The sequence below is a fragment of the Chrysemys picta genome, chromosome 2 (assembly GCF_011386835.1).
Source record: "Chrysemys picta bellii isolate R12L10 chromosome 2, ASM1138683v2, whole genome shotgun sequence".
Taxonomy (NCBI): Eukaryota; Metazoa; Chordata; order Testudines; family Emydidae; genus Chrysemys; species Chrysemys picta.
Genome location: NC_088792.1, coordinates 83,573,236 through 83,588,351, shown reverse-complemented (window position 1 = coordinate 83,588,351; position 15,116 = coordinate 83,573,236). Strand labels below are relative to the sequence as shown.

Below are 15,116 nucleotides of genomic sequence, written 5' to 3'. Positions count from 1 at the left end.
GGAAATTTCTAGAGGCAGGTATAAATATGCAAGCAAGAGTGAGTCAGGCTAGAGATAACGAGGTTAGTTCAATCAGGGAGGATGCGGCCCTCTTCTAGCAGTTGAGGTGTGAACACCAAGGGAGGAGAAACTGCTTTTGTAGTTGGCTAGCCATTCACAGTCTTTGTTTAATCCTGAGCTGATGGTGTCAAATTTGCAGATGAACTGAAGTTCAGCAGTTTCTCTTTGAAGTCTGGTCCTGAAGTTTTTTTGTTGCAGGATGGCTACCTTTAAATCTGCTATTGTGTGTCCAGGGAGGTTGAAGTGTTCTCCTACAGGTTTTTGTATATTGTAGGCAGTCCCATCATACCATCCCCTCCGTAAACTTATCAAGCTCAGTCTTGAAGCCATATAGGTTTTTTGCCCCCACTGCTTCCCTTGGAAGGCTGTTCCAGAACTTCACTCCTCTCTGATGGTTAGAAACCTTTGTCTTATTTTGAGCCTAAACTTGTTGATGGCAAGTTTATAGCCATTTGTTCTTGTGTCCACATAGCTGCTTAACTTGCCACCAAAAGGGTGACGCTTTTCATCTACTGGGATTTGCTGGGTGGGATTCTAATGCAGAAGATTCCCTCTTTTTGCTTAAGGGCCTGCCTGCTCTCCACTGGTGTTTCTCCCCTTTCTTCTAAGTTCCCAAGGCTTTTTTCTGCCACTAGTGCCTCAAGCTTGCCAATGCCTAAGTAGCTATGCCTGTGTTACAATAGCACTGCCTTCTATCAGATCTAGCTCCCCCTTTGTCTTCTGTACATGAGGTTATATCAATACATGGCAAGGCTTTCTGCCTAGATTCTAGTGTGCATAGCATTGCAGTTTAAGTATGAATTATAAAATAGTTCATTTATTCAATTGACGTTTCTGTGGTAGACACTTACTTTAAATAACCTGAATCACATTCACTCCCATGTTTCAAGGTGGACTGGTGCTTGAGAAGCAGTGCTTTGACCCAAGTTGTACGCACATCATTGTGGGACATCCTCTTCGAAATGAGAAATACTTGGCCTCGATGGCTGCTGGAAAGTGGGTGCTTCATCGTTCCTACCTGGAGGCCTGCAGAGCAGCTGGCTGCTTTGTACAGGTTCATAACTCTATTAGTGATATATCAGTTGTTACATCTCCTTTGCTGTTTTAATTTTAGTAATAAAATGCTTTTAAAGTCTCCACTACAGCTAATGGCAGAAACGTAAGGACAAAATTCTCAAGGGACAAGTGACTTTCAGTGCCCAGTTCTTGGCATATTGAAGAGACCTGACTTTCAGAAATTGCTCAGCACTCAGCCTCCCTCTGAAAATCAGTCCCTTTCCAGGTGTCTGAAGTTGGTCCTCCAACAGCTGAAGCACCCATAATCACTAGTCACTTTTGATAATTTAGGGTGAAGTGCCTTATGTAAATTATAAGTACAATTGAAAATAATGTGATGGATCCTGTTATGCCAGGAATTAAATCCTGATTCTATAGTTTATAAGCAGAACAGTCTAAATAACCAAACTCCTCCCCATCTTTCTTTTCAGTTTTGTATTTTTTTTTTATATGCAGTTGAATCTATAATTAGTGATACTCTAAAATACCTTTGGTATCTTCAGTAGAGCTCTGAAACCACTTAATTAATTATTGTTATTTATTACAGCATGTCACCACTTTAATATAGTCTGGGTACTTTGTGGGAAACCAGTCTCCATTTCATAGTTCTCCGGGGTCTAACAGCTCTATTGACTGGGCTGACTTACAAAGTTTTTTGTTTTCTATTTTGTTTTGTTTTATCTGTATGAGCAAAAATAAATCACTTGTATTGTTCAGGAAGAAATCTTATTAAATTCAGAGAGAGAGAGAAGGGGATTGTGAGTAAGTGATGGTCGCTTTCACTCTCTGTTGCTTAGTGGTTACATTCCATTGTCTCTAACCACAAGAGGAACCATAGCTGCCTGAAGATAATTTAGGGTAATGAAAAGACTGAGTTTATTTAAAATCTAAGTGAGAGGCTCTGTACACATAGGAAAAATTTAAAGATGTTTAACCAAGAGCCACTGTATTTAATTTTAATAACTACTACTGTGCTTTCTGTCAGGTAAAAGTGATGTGCAAAGCTAGTGCGTTCTTGTTGTTTTTATTTTTTAATTTCTTGCTTTTGGTGTGGCTATAATTGTTCTAGGAGGAAGATTATGAATGGGGAAGTAACTCCATACTCAATGTTTTGTCTGGAATCAATGTAAACCAAAAGAAACTAGCACTTGCAGCCATGAGATGGAGGAAAAAAATCCATAAAAGGAGGCAGGAAACTGGCATCATTGAGGTATTTGGAAACATATGAAGTGTAACTTCTTGATGTTGGGAGGGAGCCTCTGTAATGGGGATATGCTCCAAGAAACCCGGAGTCTCTGTGCCAAGAGAGGGTTACCTGCTTTGTTCTTGTAAAAACAAAGCATCCTAGCTGGATCCATACTAATGTAATCAATCTATTTCCTAAAAGCTTTTATTGTCAGCATTGAACATTATTAGCATTGAAGATTAATTAATGGTCTTTGTCCCCTATTGGCACTGGTGGCTGCAATAACTCCCATTGCTAACTAGCATGGAAACTGGATATCCTAATACTTAAATAACTGCTTCATTGTTTTTTAACATTACTGAATCATTAAATTGGTCTTTACCCTTAGCATTATGATTCTAAAGAACTCCGACATCTGTATTTTCCATCACGCAGTTGTCTTAGGGTAAAATTTTCATAGGTACCTAAATGACTTAGGAGCTTAAGGAGTTCCATTGACTTTCAAGGAGACTTCGTCTCAAGTGTCTAAATCACTCTTAAAAATAGGACTTAGGCTCCTAAGTCACTAGGCACCTTTGAATTTTTACCCTTAGAAATCAAACACACAGTAAAGGACTGAGAATTGCATCTTGTAAAATAAGGGTGCATGACCACAGAAACTATGGGTTAAGGGGTGCTTATTAGCATCTTGCCCGGAGCATTAAGGCTGTGCTTGATTTGCATATATATTTACATTGACATTTTAAATAAGTGAATGCACATGACCCTAATATTTTGTTGTACTCCAAGTCTTCCTGAAACACACTAGAATATACTTGATGTGAGAGTTCATCTGCAGTTAATCAGCTTTGTTTTTTCATCCTACAGTTAAGTAGGAGTGGCTAGCAAGGTGAAATGTTGTATGATCCTGTGGGCTGGAATTTGACCCCTGGCTTGCATGTTGTACATCCCTGCTGTTGTTTAAAAAAAAAACTCTGGATGGTGTGTATGTGATAAATCTTGCCTTACAGAATGTTCTTGAGTGGGGTATAATTAGCTTTTCTTTTTAAAAACTGGATCTTTTATGTAGGGGGCATTTAGTGGCTGGAAAGTGATTTTGAATGTTGACCAAACCAAGGAAGCAGGATTCAAACGTCTTCTTCAATCAGGAGGGGCAAAGGTATGTGACTTTAAAAAAAAAAAAAAAAAATTCCATTCAGTAAATGACTTTTAGATCATTTTTATAGACACTGGTGTTTTGTTGAGTTGTCGTTCATGGTAATACCAAGAGGCCCTGTTGTGCTAGGCACTGTAAATGCAAGTAGGAAGAGGCAGTCCTTGACCCAAATTGCTTATTATCTAAATAGACAAGACAGACAAAGGAAGTTGTGATGTTCCCCTTTACAGATGGGGAACTGAGGCAGAGAGTGAGTCAGTAACTTTCCCAAGGTCTCACAGGAAGTCTGTGGCAGTGATGGGATTTGAACCTATAGCTTCTGGGTCCCGGTCTATTGCTCTAACAAGAAGACCATCCTTCCTCTCATTGGAATGTAAATTTATTTTGTAGAATGAGGCTATACTTGGTACCCAGTTTTCTGATGACATACTGTTTAATGTGCTGGAGATTAGTGAATACATAATCTGTAAAACATGTACACTCAATTGCCAAGAGCAATAAAAAACAAAAATAAAAAGTACTTTCTGTTGTGTTTAAATCTGTAGGTGCTGCCAGGTCATTCTCTGCTTCTCTATAAAGAAGCTACTCACCTTTTTGCTGACTTCAGTAAACTGAAACCAGATGATGCCAGGGTTAATGTACTGGAGGCTGCTGCCCAAGGAGTGAACTGCTTGAAACCAGAATACATTGCTGACTACCTCATACAGGTGTGCATATTAGGGGCATTATGTACCATTTGTTTGCTTTGAAGAAAACAGTCCACATCTAGATCATCAAATATATGTAAATCATGCTTATTAAAGTACACTACTTCACTCATTGATTCATTGAATGAAAACTGTTGTATGTAAGTAGGGCAGAGAGGTACCTGGCATTTGCTTGTAATGAAACACAGACTTTGATATTGATATTCCAATTTTAGACCTTTATAGCTGGTTTGCCCATAATTCTGATCATAAGATTTAATGTTAATATTCTTGTGCTGAGTTTCCAATTCTGGCCACTAAAAAATGACAGAGGTTTGTTTGTGTTGGAACTGGATATATAGTATCGTTTTAGCTAGATGGTTTTTGGAATACACTAAATTATGTGTGCGTGACCTTGAGATTTACATGGGATGCATTTTGCATCAGGATTCTGATAAATTTTTGATAATTCCATGCCAAACCAGAAAAGTTTAAAACACTTTAATGGGCAACTATCTCAATGTGTCAGAATCAGGATATGTTTAATAACTCCTTCATACAGTGTTCCAGAATGATAAACCTTTTTTAATTTTAGTTGGTTGCTAAAGGAGGGTCAAGTAGAATACTTTTTCTAATACTGTCTAGCTAAACAAATAATTAGATTAAAACACTTTTTTTTCTTTCGAAGGAGCTTCCTCCTCCCATGGAGTGTTACTGTCTGCCAGAAGCTGTTTCTTATCTTCAAAATAGCAAAGAACTGGGAATTGGATTATCTCAGAAGAGAAAAGCAGCTGGAGAAACAAGCAAAGTCAAAAGATCCAGAATACACTGAGGGGATTCTTCATTTTTAATTCGTGTATTTTAAATTCCTATTTATAAATATTTTTCCACTCTCAATGCTTGAAAAAATTAAAAGCTTTTTTTATTTAATTTTGAATGTAATGTACTTAAGTTCCCTTGTGTTAGTTTGCTGTAATATTAGTTGGAAAGATTGCTTTACTCTGTTAGTGGCACCTAATGACACCATCCACATTTGTACAAGAAAATATTTTGTATACTTAATATTTTGATCACTGAGGCTTTCAGTTCACTTAGGGACATCACCCTATAATAAAAACTAAGAATATTTTGGGTCCTTTCTTTACTTTGAAGTAAAGATAGTATCAGTTAGTAAGAATGCTGTGGGGTTTCCCACAGGATGATAGAATCATATGTGCATGAGCTTCCCCACCAATCTATCTTATTTTTGGAAAGATAAGGGAAGAAGCAGATGTGTGAAAGGAAAAATAACATTTTCTAAATTCATTGTGAAGAGTGAGTGCACACAGAGACTATAATAAAACACTTAACATTGCTATGCAATCTTTAATTAATTATTACAACAAACCTGTGTGGTAGATAAATAGTAATACCCAGTTTTACAGACGAGGAGGAGAGCTGATACAGAGATGAAGTTACTTCATGGAGGTTCCAAGTGGAAATGGGGGAGTTCTAACTACTGATATTTCATTAGTGTGGTGTGTCTGTACTATATACATAAGTGGTGTGACGGGGCAAGGCCAGATGGCTATAGAAAGGTAGTGGGAGATAGATATATTAGCCCCAGGCTAAACAAATCCCTGGTACCAGGATAAGTAAATGGCAGCTGCTCCAGGTCAATTAAGACACCTGGGGCCAATTAAGAGCTTTCCAGAAGACAAGGAGGATGCTAGGTTGATTGGGACACCTGAAGCCAAACAGGGGCTGGCTGAAACTAGTTAAAAGCCTCCTAGTCAGGTGGGTGCATATGTCAGGAGCTGAGAGAGGAAGTTGCGCTATTGGAGAGACTGAGCTATATACACCATATTAGGCACAAGGAAGGAGGCCCTGAGGTAAGGGTGAAGTGGAGCTTGAGGAAGTAGCCCAGCGAATTGTACATGTCCTATTCCTAAAAGGTCAGCTACCATAACTGATACTATTAGGGGCCCTGGGCTTCCCCCCTGATTAATCAGTGAGACTGGGAGACAGCAGAGACTGTGCAAGGGAGGATAGCTTCTCACCTCCCTCACTGGCGTATGATGAAAATGGCTCAGTAGACTATGACCCTTGTCTCTAGAGAGAGAAGGGTTAAGTGGAGGGTCATAGTGAGCCTCTGAGGCTAGTGAAATCCGCCAGGAAATGCAGGACCCACGGAGACAAGGACAGAGCTTTGTCACAGTGGACATTTCATCCTGGGCTGAGTCTGGGCAGCAGAGCTTGCCCCCCCTAGAAAAGAGAGAGGAGTCCCTTTCTAATAATTGTCTAACAGCTTACTTTTAAGGGTTGTTAGGCGACAGTGCCAGAGACACACACACACAAGGATGCGGGCTGGCTGGGAGAATGTAAATTGATTGTTTTGTTCCTGTAACAAATTAGATAAGATGAAAGCCTGTTTCTCCCTAAACATGCAGGTTGGCTATTTGTTTTAAAATATTTTTTCTCTAATGTTTTTTCTTCCAACTGCTAAATAATACTTTGACCAACATCCTTCTTAATGTCACAGGTTCCTGAAGGGAGGAGCTACAAGTACCTAAAACCCAGTCAGACCTGCAGAGTGATAAGTGGTTGGTATAAATAGGATCTAAATGTAAAAAAGTCATCAGATTCCACCCCAAGCTAGGTTAAGGCAAAAGACCCAATAACCGAGAAGAGTGCTGTCAGAGACAAGACAGGAAAGAGGTGCAGCTAGTCCTTTAACCAGGACAGGCGATTTTAAAAAATAATAGCGTCTCTCTCTCTCTAGTGTCACAATGAGCATAAGATCAGAAATCAGGCAGATAGATGGCACTGGGTGCAATTTCTGTTGTCACCCAAGTTATCCCTCTGACTCTTCTTTGTTGTTAACTCACATTTAGCCAAGTCTGTTCTATTGCACATTGTGGTGTAATATATCTAATCTTTTTGTGCAGTCTTATTAGTGAGATGCTACAGTACAGTCTTGCATGGCTGTGACAAAACTTGCATTTAAAAAATATGAATAGTTGGAACCTGGCTGAAAATGTTAAAATAGGTCTATACATTAATCATCAAAGCTTAGTAGAGGAAGTGATAAGTACTTACACATTCGAGAAGTATAATGGAATTGCTGATGTTGGTAAAAGATAATTCTCAGCTGTTTACCAATATGTTAGCACTAAAGGCTCTACAACTTTGAAAATATTAGTGATGCTGGTGTTAGTGCAGCGACCTCATCCGGTTGATTACACAGAAAAGCTGAGATGGCATTTTTAAGTTGAGCACTGGATTCAACATTCAGTACTTATTTAGGGAATTGACTCATTGTAAGAAAACACATGCCTTGACATTTGGAACGATACACAAAATCAAAAGCCAAGACAGTAGGGGGAAATTAGCATGATATTTCAAGACAAATGAGATGTGGACTTTTCCTGAAGAGCTGACAGTAGCAGGGCTTGATTCTGATGATTTACTCACATTTACAATCAAGCTCTAAGTTAAGACTTAAGAGGCTAAGCAAAGAGACAAATGAGAGACTGCATGAAAGGGACACTTTAGCTGTGCTGCTTGGGTGGAGTGAGTGGGGGAATGAGAGATGAGGTAAGTGAGAACTTAGACTGGTCTTTTGGGGTAAGAATGATGCAGAAGGCAGTGAAGATACTGGAAAAGCTGAACATGGCTATAGTCAGAGCAACAAATCCCACAGATACCATTAAAAATGTGGCTGTGAAAGTTAAGGGAGACCAGAGTGGGGAGGAATTTACAATAGTTAGGATAAAGGACAAGGGCCTGAATGACACTTTTAGTGGTGGAACCAGACAAGAATGGATGGAGTCTGGAAATGTAGAGTTAAACCCAGCAGGGTTTAGTGGCAACAGCTATGTGAGGGAGGAATAAAAAAAATGAAACCAAGGTTGTGTGCCCATTGAATAGGGAGCTAATGGAGAAGAGGGAAGAGTCAGGGTGGAAAAGCTGAGTTCAGTTTTTGTCTGAGTTGAAAGAACAGGAGTGCTTGTGGCACCTTAGAGATTAACAAATTTATTGGAGCATAAGCTTCTGCTCCAATAAATTTGTTAGTCTCTAAGGTGCCACAAGTACTCCTGTTCTTTTTGCGGATACAGACTAACACGGCTGCTACTCTGAAACCTGTCTGAGTTGAGTTGAGTTGAGTTGCCTGCAAGACACCAGCGTGGATGTTCAGATGCAAACATTTCTGATCTCCCTGTGTAAGGTACTGGAATGGCAATGGACAATACTACCTGGAGACAACATGTACTAGGAGGGGGCCACTGAAAGCTCTAAGGCATGTTGATAGAGGAAGAAATTCTAAAGGAACTGTCAGAAAGGTGAGGTAAGAGAAGCGAGTGCTGTGAGAGCTGAACAGCATTTAGTGCTCTTAAAAGGTGCTGGTCTAAGCAGCTGAAGTGCTAGCAGTTGACAGAAATGGGGCACCATGGGGTCTTTGATCTGGAGCAAGGACCTCTAGTTGAAAGTCTCATGTCTGTTTTTTTTTGCTTGATCTCAAATACCAACAATAGTGTGAATTGTGATGGTGTTGGATACAGACACTGGTCTGACTGGCACTGCAGTCACTAACTTATTTTACATACCCTCCCATGTCCACCTATGAAATGACTACAAGGGCAGATTTGAACCAGTGACTGGTTCCAGCAGTCATGGCTTAAGAGGGAATGTCCTCTCATGGATCAGTAATTGGTTAAAAGACAGGAAACAAAGGGTAGGAATAAATGGTCCGTTTTCAGAATGGAGAGGTAAATAGTGGGGTTCTCCCAAGGGTCTGTACTGGGACCAATGCTGTTCAACATAATGCCTCCAACATGAGATTATCTGAATGCCCAGAAGCTTCAAGGTAGTTATTCTCACAACACCCTTAGGAGATAATAAGGAAGTACTATCCCCATTTTAGAAATAGGAAACTGAGGCACAGAGATTGACCTGTTCGAAGTCACACAGGAAGTCTGGCAGAGCAGGAAATTAAACCCAGGTCTTCCAACTCACAGGCTTGTGCCCTAACCACTAGACCATCCTTCCTCACAATAATACTGCACACTTTTGAAGTAGAGTTTTAAAATGTGATAAAACAGAAAAATCACTTAAGTGACTGAAATCTAGTAAATCCTTTGCTTAACTCTTAACCTGTGTGCATTTTTTTTTAATTACAATATCAGAATCAACTATGGTAAAGGTGTCCTAAGCAATACTGCTGGGCAGGCTATTTAACAAGATAAAGAGGCTTGAGGAAGTAAAATCAACCTGAAAACAAAACAGTCACTACTGTAAAAGATAAAATAAATTTTATTTTCTTTAGCTTTCTTCAGAGGAACTGTCACAAAATACAGCGTTGGATAGGGGATAAAGGACAAGAGGTGTGCATGCTACAAGTTTGGAAGCTGAGTCATATGCAGAAGCTGTAATTAGTAAACCATAGTAAAATTCACTGTCAAAATTGTTGCCCAATGTACTAACTTCTTTATGACCATAAATATACATTATAAGGGCCATCATCAATCTTCTACTACAAACTGTGGGGTCCATATGGGGATTCACAGAACCAGGTCGAATTGTGATTCTACTTCAATTTAAATTAAAAAAATTTCTGTTGTACCAAACCATCACCAGCCATAATTTTTCCCAGACATCTGGTAGACTTTGAACTATGTTAGACATTATGGTAGCTATTTGTCTGTTTTTGCTCCTTTTCACCATTGTTTAAGCTGGAATTAGAAATACTAAATTGTTGCAGCTTGATGTTCCAATGTATGATATTTGAAAGCAAGTTCAATATCAACTTATTGTGCACCGAGACGTTCTCTTAAAATTCTTTGCAAAGCACCCTCCCATATCTTTAAAGATTTTCCTAACATCTGGCTACATCACTGTGTCCAAAAGCACAAGTTCTGTGGTTGAACTAGCAAACTACTAGTTACTGCCTCACTCTGCTTTATAGCTATTACTAACTACTTCCCTATTTTGACCACTCTTCCTTCTATCTTGCTGTAGTAACTAAATGCAAAAGAAATGGGTTACTGTTTCTTAAATAACAGCGTGAAATCTATTTGCTTAGCATACTTCAGCAGAAACAGCACTATGCCAGTTAAGCCACTGTCCTGATTAGGAGGGCTTGGAGAAACAGAGTCTGCTGGAGGGTATAATTTTTGCTTCATTAATTGCTTTCAAAATGAGTGAAGTATAAGACTTCAACAAGTTCAGCTTGTTAAGTAGCCAAAAGAGAACAAGAAAACAACACAGACTTCAAAAGAAGTCCCAGCCCAAGCTCTAATGGATCTGAAGCTGATCTCAAAGGAGTGTAAATCAGGAGTAACTCCACTGATGTCAATGAAGTTACACAAGAATGAAATCAGAGTCAGGCATCTGTTGTATATGCCTAGCACTACATTAGTTCTCCAGTATGCTCCTGTAAATGACAAGCTGTGTTTACAGTTTCAATCTGGTCTGGACAAGTCTGGTGTTTTCTGCAGCCCAGCATCTCCCACCAAAATGGACATCTGGACTATTCTGTAGCTCATGGAGGCAGATCAGTGTTTTGGAACCACAAAATCTGACCACACCACCTCTGCTCCTGCTTGCTGTCAAATTCTCTGCCTCCTGTAGCAGCAGCCAGTGGTGGTTTCTTTTGTTTCTGCCCTCACACCTATTTTAAAACTTTTCTGCCCTGTTTTTTGGGTAGTGGGGAGCAGTGTTGTCCCTCCTCAGTATTCCTTCTCCTCCCCTGGCCAGTTAAATCCACAGGGGTTTAACCCTCCCGGAGCCTGTCCCATACAGGCATAGCAAAGCAGCCAAGAAAGCACTAGGTCAAATCCAAGCAGGACTGCATATGCGAGGCAGCCTTCCCAGGCTCACAGATAGCAAGTTGTGTTCAGCCTGCACCCAGGCTTCCATCCCTAACTCCCATTAGGTCCCAGGGCTACAAGTCAGACAGGCAAGTGGGGTCCCCCATCCACTGATGCAGCTGTGAATCCAAAGGGCGGGGGGAGGGAGGAGGAGCTGGACCACAAATCCCACTGCAGAGCAGGGAGAGGCATCAAATGCAAGGAGGACCCCGACCATTCAGGGAGTAAGTCCCAATGGATCCTTGCTGAACAAAGAGGGGAGGTCACAAGTCCTCCCCCCAAGTCATCAAGTGGGTCTTGAGTGCCTTGAGGAAAGATGCAGGGCTTCTAATCAGCCCCCCTCCCTCCCATAACAAGGAGTTCACTCCTCTCACCCTTCCAGGGGGAATGGGAGTCAGCAGGGAGGATTCTGAGACAGATCCCTCAAGAGGGCTCCAGGCCTGACGGAAGGTAGGCCACAAAAGGCCTCACCAAGGCTGCAGCAGAGCTACGCTCCCAAAGTGCACAAAAAAGATTAAAAACAAACCTAAACAGGCTAAACGGGGGAAGGAAAAAGCACAAGAAATCCAGGAGTCCTCTGACGACTCCTCCACCGAGGAAGGTCAGCTGTCTGGCTCTGAAACCTGAGCAGGTTCCTGAGAATAAGCCTCAAAATCCTCCCATAGAGGGCTGGCGACCCCAGGGTCTGTGGAATGAGGAGAAAAAGGCTCAAGACATAAGCCTCCTAGAGCTGAAAGCGGTCAAGCGAGCTCTGCAAAGGTTCCAGCCCGCCACAGCCTGGTTCAATCAGATAATATGAATACAGTCACCCGTATAAACAACCAAAGGGGAACAAGGAGTCCAGCACTACATGCAGAAGTAATGGAAATAATGAGATGGGTGGAACAGTTCCTCTTTCCCTTGGAGCAATCCACATCAAAGGAGACCTGAGCCAAAAACACCCTGGCTCAGCAGACACAGGGTCAACAACTCCGATTGGTGCCTGAATTAGAAAGTTTTTGATCTCATCATTAAAACATTGGGCCTCCCTTCAACTGACCACTTTGCTAATTGTACAAATGTACAGAGACAAAAATACTTCACCAGGGAGGTAGATCCCAGGTAAATGGGAATACAGGCCTCCTCGCAGAGTTAGCCGCAGAGCCTACTTTCCACGTTTCCACTACTGGGGAAAGAGGTTCAGAAAATAAAACAAGAACAGGTGATGTTAATATTGATAACTTTTCATTGGCTGAGGAGACCTTGGTTCTCCAAACTGATGGAGCTGAAACTGGAATACCCTCTCCTGCTTCCATGGAGACTGGACATCCTCTCGCAAGGTCCTCGTCTTAATCCAGGCCCAAAATGGCTTCAACTGACAGCTCGGTCTCAATCTGTCCTCCATAGTAATTAAGTCATTGCTTTCATCTAGGAGAGTATCAACACTAAAAATATACTCCTCAATCTAGCCCAGAATCAACAACTGGTGCCAAGACCACAATGCAAATCCCAGGCATTCCAACCATTCTGGACTTTCTCTAAGAAGGCATAGAAAGAGGCCTTCAGGCCAATACCATTACATGTCAGATGTCTGCTCTTAGTAGATTGCTGTTCACATGATCCCTGGGCTCTCTGGCAGACAATCCACAGGTAGCCAGATTCCTTCAAACAGTCCAATTAACCAGACCAGCAGTCAAGTCACTCTTCCCAAAATGGGACCATCTTCTAGTTTTGAGGGCTCTGATAAGCCATCCCTTCGAGCCTCTGACTTTTATTTATTTATCCATTAAGATGTGTTTCTTAGCAGTTGTCATGTCTGCCAGGTGAGCATTTGGAACTGGCAGCCTTATCTATACTGGAGCCTTACTGCGTGTTCCACAAGGACAAAGGTGTTGCTTAGGGACATCAGAATCTTTTCTTTGCAAGGTAAATTCTTCCTTCCACACTTCCCAAGAAGTTGTGTTTCCTTCATTCTGTCCAAAACTACAATATCCAACTGAAAAGGTGTGGTCCACCTTAGAGGTGAGAAGAGCATTGAATATCTATCTCAAGTATACCGAATCTATGACTGGGTTCCCTATTTGTATCCTTCCACCCAAAATGTTAGGGAATCAGAACTTCCAAGTCCTCCATCAGTAGGTGGATTAGATTATGTATTGTGGAAGCCTACAGATCACCAGAGGCCACTCTCCCAGGAGATCAAGGGGCATGCCACAAGATCCTTAGCAACCTCATGGGCAGAATGAGCAAGCGTGTCCTCTTTGGAAATTTCCAAAGCGGCCACTTGATCTACAGCTAACAACTTCATTAAGCACGACAAAGTAGACCTTCTATCTTCTGCAGAGGCTTCCTTTGGAAAACAGGTGCCGCAGGCAGTGGTTAAAAAATAGTACAGATTTTGAGTGAGCTCACGCACTTCCTTGCTACCAAATTTTTATTTCATAACTCTCCCTACCTCCCTTCACTGCTTGCTATTTCCCAGATGTCCAGAATTGTGGGAGACTCTGGTCTGCAGTACAGAAATTTCTAACTGATGATTTCCTTTCTACTAGTAGTCTCCCACAATCCTATGCCCCCGGATGGCTCATGAGTCAGTCAGATATTAAATGGAATCATTACCATCTTCCTAGGTCTAATGTACATAGTTATTTTATCATCTCTGGAATGTTTGTTAATGTTACGCAGCTTTCACATCTTGGGAATAACTCATCTGGCAGCAAGCAGGAGCAGAGAGGTATGGCCAGACCATGTAATGCCAAAACACTGATCCATTTCCGTGAGCCTCAGAGAGAGAGCAGCCCAGATATCCAGAATTGTGGGAGATGCTGCTAGCACAAAGGAAATTATCTAAGAAATTTTCATATTTTCGGAAAGAGATGCAGGATCAGGAATTTGGTTTTCAGTTTAAAAATAAAACACGAAGATATTTTAACCAATGAAGACTGCAATATACATATGAATTCAGGAAGATGGGACAAGGTCATGACTCGATGATTTCTTTGCTATCACAATTGAACCAGTAAGAAAATATAACTTAGAAGGATAAAAGCCAGGAAATAAAGAACAAGAAGAAATTATCAAGTCTGCACATAAACTGAAGCTAATGGGGCATGCCACGGCGATTACTGGCAAGAATGGTGGTATATGTTTGTGAGCTGAAGATTGAGTGAATAGCATGGTGGCAAAAACTGCTGTCAATGTACATTAGGTTTGCCAACACTAGGGAGGATGGTGAATGCCAGAAGAAACTAACAAACTTTATAATTGGGCAAGACAAAGGCAGATACAATTCAACAGAAACAAATGCAATGTAATGAATATTGGAAATAATTTTAACTATTCATACACATTGATGGGTTCTGAATTAGTTGTTATCTCTCAAGGAGACGATGTAGGCATCACCATGGACAGCTCGATGAAGACCTCTGCTCAATGTGCAGTTGCAGTCAAGAAAGCGAATAAGATGTTAGGCTGCATTAAAGAGAGAATATGGAAAAATATTATGGCATATATTTTTCTCACAGGTCCTCATGCCGAATATTGCTCTGTTTTCATCACCATATCAAAAGATATCACAGAAAGAAAAGGAAAAAAACGATCAGATGTAGGGGAAAGAAGATTTTCATACCTGGAGGAATTGCAAGAGTAGGATTATTGAATTTTGAAATGAGAAAAGAAATAAGAGATGGGCTAAAGATCGGAGACGCCAACTGAAAAGCAGATAGTCAAGGTAAAGCGGCGCTGCTATTTATCAAGGGGGAAAAAAGAACACTCCTTGAAAGATCATTTTTAACTCAGTCTCTAATCTGTAGAACTCATTGCCTCATGTAGAATATCTGCTGTTACACTAGCTAGGATAAAAAAATTGGAAAGGTTATCACTCATGCTTCAGGACTCACTGGTCAGCTACAGACAAGAATCTCCCCTGAAATACCTGATACAATCTGTTGGAGAATGGCAATAAACCACTATACTCACATGGAGGGGAAATAAACATCAGAGTTCTCTCAATCATTTACAGCTAATTTTTGGGTTCTGTGATGATAAAACAGCAGCAGAGGGAGGTGATGGCAGTAGCAGAGGAGCCAGGCAGTGACAGCCAACCTTCCTCCCCCTTTCTTTCCAGCTCAACACCAACAAGAGCT

General features: G+C 41.0%; 2 protein-coding genes across 8 annotated transcripts in view; one reads left to right on the top strand and one right to left on the bottom strand.

Annotated features, from left to right (window-relative positions):
- The window catches only part of TOPBP1 (DNA topoisomerase II binding protein 1), a 41,187-nt gene extending 35,917 nt beyond the window's left edge, over positions 1-5,270 (top strand). For all 4 annotated transcript variants that reach the window (XM_065587069.1, XM_065587066.1, XM_065587067.1 and 1 more), the window contains 5 exons: positions 951-1,114; positions 2,186-2,326; positions 3,372-3,461; positions 4,004-4,165; positions 4,833-5,270. In XM_065587069.1, the coding sequence (XP_065443141.1) occupies positions 951-1,114; positions 2,186-2,326; positions 3,372-3,461; positions 4,004-4,165; positions 4,833-4,976 (701 nt within the window). In that variant the 3' untranslated portion in view covers positions 4,977-5,270. The remainder of the gene's footprint in view (positions 1-950; positions 1,115-2,185; positions 2,327-3,371; positions 3,462-4,003; positions 4,166-4,832) is intronic.
- The window catches only part of CDV3 (CDV3 homolog), a 54,936-nt gene that overhangs the window by 20,819 nt on the left and 19,001 nt on the right, over positions 1-15,116 (bottom strand). For 2 of the 4 annotated variants that reach the window (XM_005278628.5, XM_005278629.5), the window contains one exon: positions 9,421-14,442. The exons of the other annotated variants lie outside the window; for them this stretch is intronic. In XM_005278628.5, the coding sequence (XP_005278685.2) occupies positions 14,438-14,442 (5 nt within the window). In that variant the 3' untranslated portion in view covers positions 9,421-14,437. Of the gene's footprint in view, positions 1-9,420; positions 14,443-15,116 lie in introns of those variants that run through there. 4 annotated transcript variants of the gene reach the window in all.